This window comes from Lepidothrix coronata, unplaced genomic scaffold (assembly GCF_001604755.1).
Source record: "Lepidothrix coronata isolate B3197 unplaced genomic scaffold, Lepidothrix_coronata-1.0 Scaffold294, whole genome shotgun sequence".
In the NCBI taxonomy this organism is placed as follows: domain Eukaryota; kingdom Metazoa; phylum Chordata; class Aves; order Passeriformes; family Pipridae; genus Lepidothrix; species Lepidothrix coronata.
The window spans coordinates 3072-14720 of NW_016690474.1; the positions used below are offsets into that span (position 1 = coordinate 3072).

General features: G+C 50.5%; 1 protein-coding gene across 1 annotated transcript; it reads right to left on the reverse strand.

Annotated features, from left to right (window-relative positions):
* Nucleotides 1–2247: 2247 nt before the first annotated feature.
* EVX1 (even-skipped homeobox 1) lies at nt 2248–6042 on the reverse strand. Its single transcript, XM_017837156.1, has 3 exons — nt 5493–6042; nt 3772–4022; nt 2248–3049 (listed from the first exon to the last, which is right to left on the reverse strand). Exons 1-3 carry the CDS (start codon nt 5923–5925, stop codon nt 2519–2521), a joined length of 1215 nt encoding a protein of 404 aa, XP_017692645.1. The 5' UTR covers nt 5926–6042; the 3' UTR covers nt 2248–2518.
* Between the last annotated feature and the right edge of the window lie 5607 nt (nt 6043–11649).

The following is an 11649-nucleotide window of genomic DNA, read 5'->3' on the forward strand; positions in this document are numbered from 1 at the left end:
CGGGTGGAAGAGCTAAACAGACGTTTAAATTTTCACTTTCTCACGCACACACACCTAGATATATAAAATTTCTGTATTTAACAATACATATATATTGCTCTGCCCCCCAGCCGATGGTATTTTCTGGACTAGTCACTTTGCAGAAGCAAACTGGTGCCGCGATAGCAGAAGCAGCCCCGGTCGATCCCGGCCTGCGATTTCGGCCCAGCAGGTGCCTCCGCCCGGTCGAGGAACGGGACATCGTGGGCTATTTAGGACTCCCCGTTTTTGTTGAGCAGCCCTCATTCTGCTGTGCCCTCCCCTCCCCCGTCCTCTTCAGCGCTCCCTTCTCCCGGGGTCGCCGGGGGGTTGTATAAGGCACTGGCTCTGCAGCTCCTATTTTGTTGGACTGGTTCTTCTCCTGTGTACTAAAAGAAAAAGTAGAGGAGAGGCTTGCAAAGCTCGGTCGTTGTTCGGTACTGCCCTTGGACGCTGTTTACAATTGTTATTTCCGGGAGGATGGGGGGGGGGGGGGGGGAGAATCTGTTTGCGAGTGTCCAAAAAGGGCCATTGGTTTCCATGTCCATGAGGACATCTCATTCAGAAAGGGCGGAACAATATGCCCTTAATGATTTAAAGATGGTGACTTTGGATCAGGTTTTTAAAAGCTGTACTAAACAATATTTCTTTAATTGGAAAAATATATTCTGCTACGCCCGTGCCTCTTCCCTGCTCTCCATCCTCTATAGGGAAACGCTGCTATTCACCCCCTTTCCTAAGGACAAAAAGTCTCCGGTGTGACAATAAACCAGAGGCTTCTCAGCAATTTAGTACAAAGTAGATAGCAGAGGTGTCAACACGTCTTTGTTCTCTCCAGCATTTATTTTCCTGCTTGTTGAACTGTAACTATTAGAAACTGCACGGTGAAATCCGTCTTAAGCAACACTTTTAGTTGTTTTTCTTATTAACAAGCACGATAAAAATATGAGTGAGATGCTGATAAAATGTGTCGTTGTTATCGGTTTTGGTGGTTTTATTTTTGTTGCTTTTAAGTTTTATTCTGACATGGTAACAAATTATGGCAGTGTATTCTTTGGGCCATTTTAAAATAGAATGAAATAAACAACTGCTGTTTATTTCAGGAAACTACTGAAATAAACTGCTACCGAGCCCCGTGCCAGTGTTTTTTAAATTTTAAGTTACAGAAATCCAAGCAAAAGCAATGATGCTACCTTCTTCCGAAATACCTTCTGAAGAGGAGGCGAGGTGGGGTGAGAAGAGTGAGCTTGTGAAAGAAAAACTCCTCAAGAAGGAAGAGGAATCAGTGTGACGGACACATACAAATGCAAAGATTAGGGCTGGGGAAGGAAACACAAAACCCAAAGCATGAAATACATTTTTCTTTTAAAGGAAAAATAAAATAAAAGAAAGAAGACACAGAAGGAAATGGCAATGAGAGAACTGAAGGCTGAAGTACAAAGGAAGGGAAATCGCCTTTGCTCCAATTTACAGACTGGTGATTGTCTGAAGGAGTTGTGCTCCCTGTCACCTAATCTCTTCCCTTGGCGGCTTGTTAGCGTTTGGCACGGGGTCTTTGCTCACAAAGCATTGTACATTCGATATTCAAAAACCCTCTTTACATATACATCACTTGCTAATTTCGTCAGTGTGTGCACATTTCAGCGACTGATAATAGGACATTGATATTTAAAGGACAAATAGCTCTGACCCATAAAGAGGCAGGAGCTCATATTTTTTCCCTGCCAATTCAAGTCTGCCTCTTAAAAATAGAAGTTGGAATAAAAGAGGAAATGAAATGCTGGATTTCTGCTCACAACGAAGGACTAGAATAGGGAGGGTGAAGAATGCAATTAAACCACAAAAGTAATGTACAGAATGACAGGTTTTCTTTATGGTAAAGCATTGTTATTCTCTATAGAGAGAAATGGATAATGCTGTCGAGGTGCAAACAGAAAATCTTTTGGTTTTTTTGCTGCCTGCCCGTTTTTATTTTCTGAACACTGAGAGATTACATCTTTGCTTTCTTCATGCGCACAAGCCGTTTCGTTATCAAGATAATGTTTCTTTCAAGTATTTCAGATTTTCCTTCTCTGTCTCGTAGGTTTGTGCATAAGGTTTGTCGCTGTGATCTACAGAAGCCCCAGCCCTTGGGAAGAAGTCTATCCATGGAAAAGAAAGTCCTAGCACATTTCTGTAGGTTACTGAAGTGTATTTCATTCGGGTTGATTTTCTTCCTCTTTCGTGCCTAAAATCCGTCTCAGAGATAAACCACTAGTAATTTCTTTCCTTCTTCTTTCTTCTCTTTTCTCTTCTTTCTTTTTTCTTTTCTTTTCTTTCTCCCTTCCTCCAGCTTGGAATGTAAATCCTTTTAAGACTGAACTATTTTTAGTCTTTTTTTTTCCTGTAGGTGTCCACGACTGAGCAGAGAACACGATTAAATAAACATGGGCTGTAAGTACATTAACTCGAAGAGAAGCCCGGGAAAGGGACGAGTGTTTAATAACCCTGAGACAAAGGTTTATCTCGTTAAAGGTACTTCTTCTCGCTGGTCCATGGAAACTGAGGTGGCTTTGCTCAGCACAGAGGGCGTGAAAGTCAGGAAGGAGTCAGTCCTGGTTGTGGCAGAACAGGTAAAGTCTGATCCAGAGGGTCTCTGCGCTAGCCCGTTGGACTGGCCGCTGTGGCAAGCCAGGCAGGAGCAGGGGTTGCTCCCGGCGCTGCTGAGTCCATGAGTTGGGGCAGGGTAGAGAGAGGGATGCCTGAAGGCGCACAGCAGTTCTGGTCTCGGGTAGGGATGGGAGAGGACCCTGAAGGTGTCCAGCGGCCTCAGGGGGGTACTGAAGGGGGTGGCGGCAGAGGCCGATGTGGCGCCGATGCCCATGTGGGAGTAGTAGGGCAGGGGCAGGTGGGACGGGAATGGATACGGCAGGTTCCCGGTGGCCGCTGCGTGGCTCATCATGTAGGTATAAAACGCCGGGTCGGCCGGGTGAGGCCAGGTCATGGCCAGGCGCTGCCGCTTGTCCTTCATCCTGCGGTTCTGGAACCAAACCTGCGGGGAGAGGGGAGGCGAGAGCCGTCACCCGCCGTGGCTCCGCTCCGCCCGGCCGCTGGTACCAGCCCCTGCCCCGGGGCGGTGCGGCGGACGCGGATCTACCGGAGAACTGAGACCGACGCCAGTTCTCCCCCTCGGAGGGAGTTGTCATCACGTACGGAGGGATCAGTTAAGCCCCAGTAAAAAATCTATAGGGAGACCCAGAGGAGCAGCCCTTTTAGTCTGCTTGTTTTCCTTTCTGCTTGCTAGGGCTTGTCCTGCTGCGCACCATCCCCCGCCCCTCGGTCCCGGCCAACTGGGCAGCTCTGCCTCCTTGCTGCCCTTTCGCATCCAGAACTACCTGGCTTGCTGTCGGGTTTATTTTCATGAGTAAATAGTTTTGAAAAGGCAAAGGAAAGTGAGATGGAAACAAGATCTGCTACTGGCTTCCTCTTCCCTCCCCCAAGAGCTGAGCGAAATTTGGACTGGACTGAAGGAAGGATTAAAAGTAATCTGCCAGGGAGAGGCTGGATTAGCGGCGCTGGCCGGGATGGCTCCAGGAGCCGTGTCCTCTCTCCCGCATTGCTGCAGGGTGCGGGCAGGGCCAGGAAAGGGGCGGGAGGCGGGGGGAGCTGAGAGGGAGGGTTGTGCTGGTGAAGTGCTTTCCCGAGTTTTGCAAGGAAGTTTGGCCATATAGATTTATATCGTGCTAATTAAAAACATGTCCGAGCTGCGTGTACCTTGATGGTGGTTTCTGGCAGATTTAGAGCAGCCGCCAGCTCACATCTCCGGGGCCTGGACACGTAATTTTCCCGGTAAAACTCCTTCTCCAGACGGGCGATCTGCTCGCGGGTGAAGGCGGTGCGGTACCGGCGCATCTGGTCGCTGGCGCTGCAGGCGAGTGAGCCCTGGGAGCCTCCGCTGCCTCCGCTGCCCTTGGGGTGATCCCCCCCGCCGCTGGGGCTGCCGGCCAACGCCTCGGAGCACGGCCCTGCGTGGGGAGCCCGGAGCAACGACACACGCTCGGAGGAGGGCAGGCACGGAGGGATGCTCGCTGCCCGCCGCCCCAGCGAACTCCCTTCTTCCCACCCAGTCCTCCCCATTAGGCTTTTCTGTGCCTGCCCGGGTGTACTGAGGATGCTGGGAAGACATGCAAGAGGGACCGGAGAGCAGGGCAGGGAGAAGGGGGATGAAACACCGGTTAAGGGTTTGACGGGTGCTTATTCACTCTGGTTGGAAGGTAATCTGCCCCCGCCATCCCTCAACACACACACGCCGCACTGGCGGTGTCTGCCCGATGACCCCCCACTCGCTTCCCCCACCGGGAAACCGGAGGCGGGCGCCGTAGCATCCCCCGACACTGAGCGTCTGGGAAAGGCAGGTGTGCCCGCCGGCCAAGCCGCACGTCTCCGCGGCGCCTTTCTCCAGGTCAGCAAGGACCCAGGAGAGGAGCAGGCAGGGACCTTTTTCTCTCTGAGGGAAAGACGAGGCCTCGGGGATCCTCTGTTCAGCCTCCAAAGCCCAGGATGGGGTATTTTCAACGAGCCTGTAAGGAACAAGGGAGGGCAGACAGCGCTCTCCACACTTCCCGGCTTCTTCTTGAAGTGATGGAGGAACGGGAAGGGGGGGGAATTGGGTTGTTGTCAGCGTAGGGGGGATCTTTGCCGAGCTGGAAAGGTGGGAATAGAGAGTGGGAAGTGGGGGCAGGGGGGAAAGGGGCCTGGCCACTGCTTTTGCTTTCAAATGCAACTCTCCCTCATTGTGCCCGAGACCAAAGGCAATTAATTCATTGGGACCATTTCCGAGCTGGCGCCACGGAGACATAGAAGTGACAAGGTAATTTGGGCCTTTTTTTTTTTTTTTAAACCCAACTCGCAAACAAGGCCGTCGCTACCGCTCTTGGGGCAGGCGAGCGATTTTACGGTCTTTATGGGCGCTTCCGCACTCGCCCGGGCACATTTCACCCTGCAAAACCACAAACAGCTCTCGGCCACAAAACCCGTTTGATCTTGCTCCCACACACACACATACAAAAAAACCCGCCGGCATGGAGGATCGTAAGGGATTTCCTGGAGCATGCACTGTCTAGGCGATAGGGAAGAATAAAAATAAAATAGAATAAATTTAAGGGAAGAGCGGGTGGTGGTCTTGGCCAAGGGGGTCTTACGGAACAAGCCGCAGACCTGATCGCATCCGCGATGGGAAGCCTGGCTCCTCTCCAGGGATGCGGGGGCTGCCCAGTGTCGTGTCCTCTGACTCCCAAACAAGTCTCCCGGTGGCAGGGAGACGAGGAATCATCCAGGAAAGGAGATCACACACATACACACACACACACAGATTTCGCTGCCCCTCGCTCAGTTGGCGAGGTGAAAACCCTCTCCGGCAGCCCCCCGCCCCCCCAGTGCTGCCACCCAGCCCCGGAGCGGGCGGGGGGCTGGAGGCATGGGAAGGAGTTGGGTACCTTTGCTGTGCTGGTACTCGGCGCTCCCCGTGGCGCAGTCCGGGGTGCAGCTCACCTCGATTTCCTCATAGAAATCCGACTCAGTGTCCGAGCTGCTCTGCTGCCCTTTGCTGGAGGGGGGCTCCGGCGCGGGGGGCTGCTGTCCGGCCGAAAGCAGTGCTGCCGCCGCCGAGCGGCTCTCCGGCACCGTCCCTGTCCCTGGCAGCACCTCCACCTCCTCTTCGTCTTCTCCTCCGCCACCTCCTCCTCCTCCTCTCTCCCGGGACGACAAGGGGCCAGGTCTGGGGCTGAGGCAGTTCCGATGGATCATCTTCTCCTGCGGCTCCGGAGCGGGGCTCCCCACTGCTTCGGACAAATTAGGCACCCTCTTGCCAACTAGAGCGCCAAGAGTTGTCCCCTCCAGAAACATCACCATCTCCTTCCTGGTTTCCATTGTGGCTTTGCTTAAGGGAGGGGAGAAAAAATCCAGATCTCTTCCCCCCCTCCCTCCCGCTCCCGCCCCAGCCTTGTATAAACCCAGCAACCCTCTCCTGCCAATGCAGAGGAACAAGCGGTGAGATAGGGTGACCTTGTGATGCGAGCGCTACACTCTGCTGTGCTGCTCTGGGAGGGATCACCATTGCCCTCTTCTTTCTAAGCTGTCATCCTCAATGGTGCAGTCGTCATTACAGTACCACCGGTGACGCCACACATTGATTGCCAGTGGATAAATAGAAACGTCTGCCATTGGGAAGATGAAAGAAGAGCCGGAGCGAATGGGCTAAATGCATGATGCACCAGGTGTAGAAGCCCGAGATGGAGAGGGAAGTGTGAAAAAGAGATGCATATGGAGCTGAGCTGCAAAGAGGTTGTAACATGCGGAGAGAGTTCCGCGGGGGGAAGCCTTGCCTGACAATTATATAGCCCTTTGACTGCTTTAAGCCACAACCTTGATGTAGAATTGAGGCGAAGATCCCTAGCTGCATCCTGGAAGTGAGAAGATACGTACTCAAGCCTCTTCCTTGGATGCATTTTTTATTGCTGGCAATCAGCTTCCGCCCAACTGCATATATAAGGCTTCTAAGAATCCTTTGCAAACTTGACGATAAAGAAACGCGCTGCTGACATCTGAATGTAAAAATAGTTTTGATTTCTTGCTCTGGGTCAACATTGGTTCCTATTCGTTTAACTGTCATTGCTTTCTATTGACTGAGATTAAAACGTTAGTTCAAAATTTGGAAATGCAATTATATACTTATTGCTTTTTACAGATTAAAAGATACTTCACTTAAACTACTTCACTTATAACTGTAGTTATTCTGGCTATCTAAGGTTATCATTTGCTCTTATTTCTTCCTTTGCTGTTTCCATTTGTTCCACGATTCTTATGCTTTTAAGAGAGTTTTATGTCTCCTCTCCTTTCTTCTTCTTAACTAACGGTTTTGCACAAATTATTATGTGCTTTCAGGGGGGGAAACTGCAAGAAGAAGCTTTGCCAAGAATAATTCAGGCTTAGAGAAATGCAAGTTAGCAAGGCCAGAGCTTATGCTAGACAGCAGATGTTGTTAAAACAGACATGACAAGGGCAACCATTTGGACAGCATTTGTCTGAAAATGAGAGACCTTGCATCCGTATATACAGCGGCACACGTAGTCGTTTTCGCATATTTTGATATTTCTAATGAATGCGGTAAGTATCTAATCTTCAGTTAATATTGCCTCATACGTGAAATGTCAAGTCATTTTCGCCATCTGTCGTGACTAGTTTGGTCTAAATTTTTTTTCTCAGAGTGTTATTGGCTAGTCAGGATACAGAAAACATTCAACCAATTACGTTCCTAACCCGGTAAGGAATTTACTGGCATATCTAAGGTGACGTTGCTTCGGTGGGGAACAAGCAGCGCAAGAGGAAACATGCTGTATTTTTCCGTTTAGCCCTGTGTGAGAGACGGGTATGATGTAAGGAGACAAACAAACAAACAAACAAGCAAGATTCCTGGTCTGCTGGGTGCATGCATTGAGGTGTTCTTCTAGAATAAGCATACCGGTTTCAGGGAAATAAACCAAGAATTTTTACAGGGCTGTGGCCACCAGTCTCCCTTTCTCTCTGTGTATACACGTATGCATTTTTCCACGCAAATCCACATCATGCGCACAACACTCTCTGGACCGTGCTGCTTTCCCTCACACGTGTGAAGTGTGCACTGCTCCAAAGCCTGCAAACTTCTTGAAAACTCATTGCTAGATTCAATTTCCTTTTTCTTCCTTTCCAGCTCTAGACCGGTGTGTGCCCGTTGCTCATTCCTGCCGCAGCCAGGCTCAGCTCCGCGGGCTGTGCCAGAGCGGAGCCGGGGAAGCAGGATCAGGTCCGGCTGCTGCAGTGCGTGGTTGGAAGGATGGGTGGATGGATGGATGGATGGATAGATGGATGGATGGATAAGGTAGTCTGCCTTTGGCACTCAGCAGAGGTGGAGGGGCAGCGCTGACCCCGCTGCGTGGAGCGGTGTGGAGAGGAGCGGTGGGGCCAGGCCACGCAAGGTGAGGCGAGGGGGGGCTCGGGCAGCGTTGCGCCTGTGTCTCGCTGGTGCCGCTTCCCACAGCTGGTGGCATCATCTCTGCGGTTGGAAAGGGCAGAAGAGCTGTTTTCGTGTCCCTGGCATCTTCGTGTGTGTGTGTGAATGTTCAGCTTCCTCCCAGTCTCAGAGTAGCCCCAACCTCCCGAGGAAGCTCACTTCCAGCCTCCTTTCTAGTTCAGCCAAGCAGCCGTGTTGGAAGAGGCTGGCTGTTGTCTGTGGCGGACAGAGAGCATCTCCGCATCACAATGAGTTTGCTAGCAGCAAGAAGAGGGATACTCAAGTCTGTTTCTAAACAAAACAGTAAGCGGGAGCTGAATTCTGAATAGGAGGGAGCGCTCCCAGAGTGGGCGTTGGAGACGATTGCAGGGAAGTTGATGGGAACTCCTCTCTCTGGCAGACTGGAGCCCTGGAGATGGTTCCCGGGGATTATGCTGGCCAGTCCCCCAGAAATTTTATTATCTTCGTTTACAAGTCACTGCTGTCTCCTTCCCCACCCCATTCTTAATCCGTTCCCACCAGGAAGCCACCCGTCAAGTACTTCGGGTCGGAGGTTTTGTTGAGCCCGGGACGATGGTCATTGTCACGGGAGGTTTGACTCAGCCCGCAGCAGCACAGGCTGCGGTGTACCCCCGCACGGACAGACGCACACCCCCGCACACACGCCTTTATTTCCCAAGGGTAAACACAGAGAATTTAAAGGCCCGAGTGGGGTCTAAGAAGGAGGGGGGGGGGAAGTACTGGAATTTTTTAGGCCAATTTAGATTATATTAGTTAAGGCTTCTTAAAATGTCTATTTTTACATCCCCCAGGAGCAGTACTGTCGCAATAGCCCCTCGCACGTCAACAAGCCGCCGGCGCGGCGTGGCGGAACGAAGAGCCCCGTCCCGGTCTCTACCGCGTCTGCGGAGCTTTGCCTCACCGGGAATGTGGGGTCCGGTGCACTGCCTTCTGTCTAGTGTTTCTCTCAGATCTGTCATGCCCAATTTGGAAGGAAACTCCCTCATTTGGGATTAATTTCCAGGCAGATTGGAAAGTGTATCTCTATGGTCTTGGTTCTTTTTTTTCTCTGCCTGTTCCAGACAGAGATTTAAAACCTATTATCTGTCGCTCACTAGGTCACAGCCAGGCTGTCGTAACTATCCTCAAAACTTTTCAAACTGATTTATTTCTCCGAGTGTATAGCCTTCCCTGCTGATGTATGGCCAAGGCGAGATCAGGACGCCGAATCCTGCCTTAACACAGGCTAAAAGGTAGCCTGGTATACGAAAACCAAACGAAACACAGGCACACACTTCCCAAAACAAGGAAGTGATAGGGAGACATTAAAACATTACTGGAGTGATACGCTCATAAATCAGGCATTTTCCTTGAAATTGCTAACCCTGCAGAAGGAAAGGCACATCACACTCTCTTTCCCCGCGGGATATTTATTTTCCTTCGCCGGTCAACAGAGTGTCAATAACTTTTGGCCGATACTGTCCAATTACGACTGAGAAACCATAATGTGCATTCAGTTTCTCTAAAAATAAACCCTGAAATCTTGTCGTCTTTAAAAAAGGAAAAAAGTTTGGACATACTGCGGAACGATTCGGTGCCACAAGAACTGATACGTAGTGCAAATGGGTAACCAAACCAGAAAACCTATTTTTAAATTTTTAATGGGTAGTGTTAACAATAATGGCGTAATTATCACTGTTTTATTAAGTCTATTTTTTACGACATGATTAGAGGTGGAAACTTTGGAAAGAAGAGAATAATAGGCGCATTATTCTGAGGTGTAAAGACAAGCTGGTACAATGACAGCACATAACACGTAAGTGACGTTGAGGAGACAGAGGACAGAGCCGTGAGTGGGATGTGCCTAGGAGAGCATGTACTGGTATTTACAGGATCAGATCCAGGACACGTTTCTGGATGCCGGATACCGGCACCTCTGTCTGTTCCGGATTCTTTTTTTTTTCTTTTTTACCTGTTGGCTGTCCGAAGCAGCAGTTCCCTGTCACCGCAGGAGGTTCTGGAGATTTTTACCTTGTTAGACCAAAACCGGGGGAAGGGAGAGGCGGGGGGGAGGGGGTAAGGGCACGATTCCCGTTTCTAGGACATTCAGCACAAGTTTGCCCGTGGAAACTAAATCTGCTGCTTTACTGATGTCAGTGAGTAAATCGTGTAGGAATTTGTGCTTTCAATTTCAATTACTATCGCTTCCAGACTCGTCGAGAACCATAAAACTGCGGCAATCTTTTAATGTTCAATGAGGAGTAGAAACACGATCTGCGTGGCATACTCCATGATTTGAAAACAAAAAAGTATTTATAGTGTGCATTTAATTCGGTGGAAGGCACAGACAAAGGAAAATGGACAGTATTTCAGTAGCTCCCGCGACTAGACCTTTTCTTTTTTTTTTTTTTTTTAAAGATTTGATTTAACAAGAACTGAACTCGCAGTCCTCCGTGCTGTGCAACTTCGCGACTTCCCCCGGCGGATGATGGCGTCGCCTGAAACCTCGAAGCATCTCTTAGAGAAACATTGGGTTGAGGAGTCTCAGGGGATCTTTAGGTGCCCAAAGGAAGAGGTATAAGGAGGGACATGGCATTACCAAGAGAAAACCGCGGGAATGCCAGAGGTGAACACACATCCTTTCACCCACGTAGTATTTTGGTGTCCTGCTTTATTAAAACAAACAAGAGGCCCGGGAGGGGCCGAGAGGAGCGGTGCTGCCGGCTGGGGCGCCGACCCCGAAAGCCGCCCGCCCTCCCCGTCGGGGCGCCGGTACCCGCCCTGGCCCCATCGCCGGCCGTCCCCCGGGGCACCCTGCTATTTCCCCCGCTATCGTCCCCGGGTAGGCGCCAGTGCCCCGGAGAGGCGGTCTCCCGGCCTTTCCCAGAAAGAAATGGTTGAAACGAGGGGCGTTTGCAGCGCACGGTGTCCTCTGTGCCTGCTGTAAGCAAGCGGCGCACGGCCAGAGCAGCGGCTCTCTGCACCTTCTTGCAGCCCGTCACTTTCCAGCCGTGCCGGCAGCGTTAGGCCTGGTTCTGCTCCAGATAGGCCAAACCCCGGTATTTTCACCGGGATGAAGATATTTTTACGGAGAGCCTTATGAACAGGTGAGGAGAGGAGCATAGATGTAGTTCAGGGCATTGGAAATTGTTGCTAAGAGGTGGACACTCTGCCTAGAGAAAATGGTTGAAAAAGTCCTAGCTCATATGCCGTATCCTGAAGACCCTTTTCATCCCTAGCGAGAGTGTGACAAATCCCTACTGAAGATTCCTTTGGAGGTAAGGGTGTCCAAGGGGTACAGGATCTGCTGAGGGACCTCTTGCCATTAGGGAAATGCCAGAAGTGGGTATTTTACTCCAGAGACCCAACAGTGTGCCTCCTGTAACGAAAGGGTGATTTCCTCTCTGATTTGAAAAGAAGCAGATCTGACCCATGGGAACAAATATGTTGCCTCTTGTTTTCTCTTTACACACGTTATGAGACTCCATTTAGGATGACAAGGAATGGAAAGCTGTATATGAAACAAGCAAATGAAAAGGAGGAAAAGAAGAAGAACAAGGGAAGGGAAGGGAAGGGAAGGGAAGGGAAGGGAAGGGAAGGGAAGG

What these genes read in the sequence shown, in the direction of transcription:
- EVX1 (XM_017837156.1), bottom strand. Translation starts at nt 5,925, where the DNA reads ATGGAAACCAGGAAGGAGATGGTGATGTTTCTGGAGGGGACAACTCTT. An exon ending in CGAGTACCAGCACAGCAAAG is followed by an intron (nt 4,023 to 5,492) that starts GTACCCAACTCC and finishes CTCCCCACGCAG; the next exon opens with GGCCGTGCTCCGAGGCGTTG. An exon ending in TGCCAGAAACCACCATCAAG is followed by an intron (nt 3,050 to 3,771) that starts GTACACGCAGCT and finishes CTCTCCCCGCAG; the next exon opens with GTTTGGTTCCAGAACCGCAG.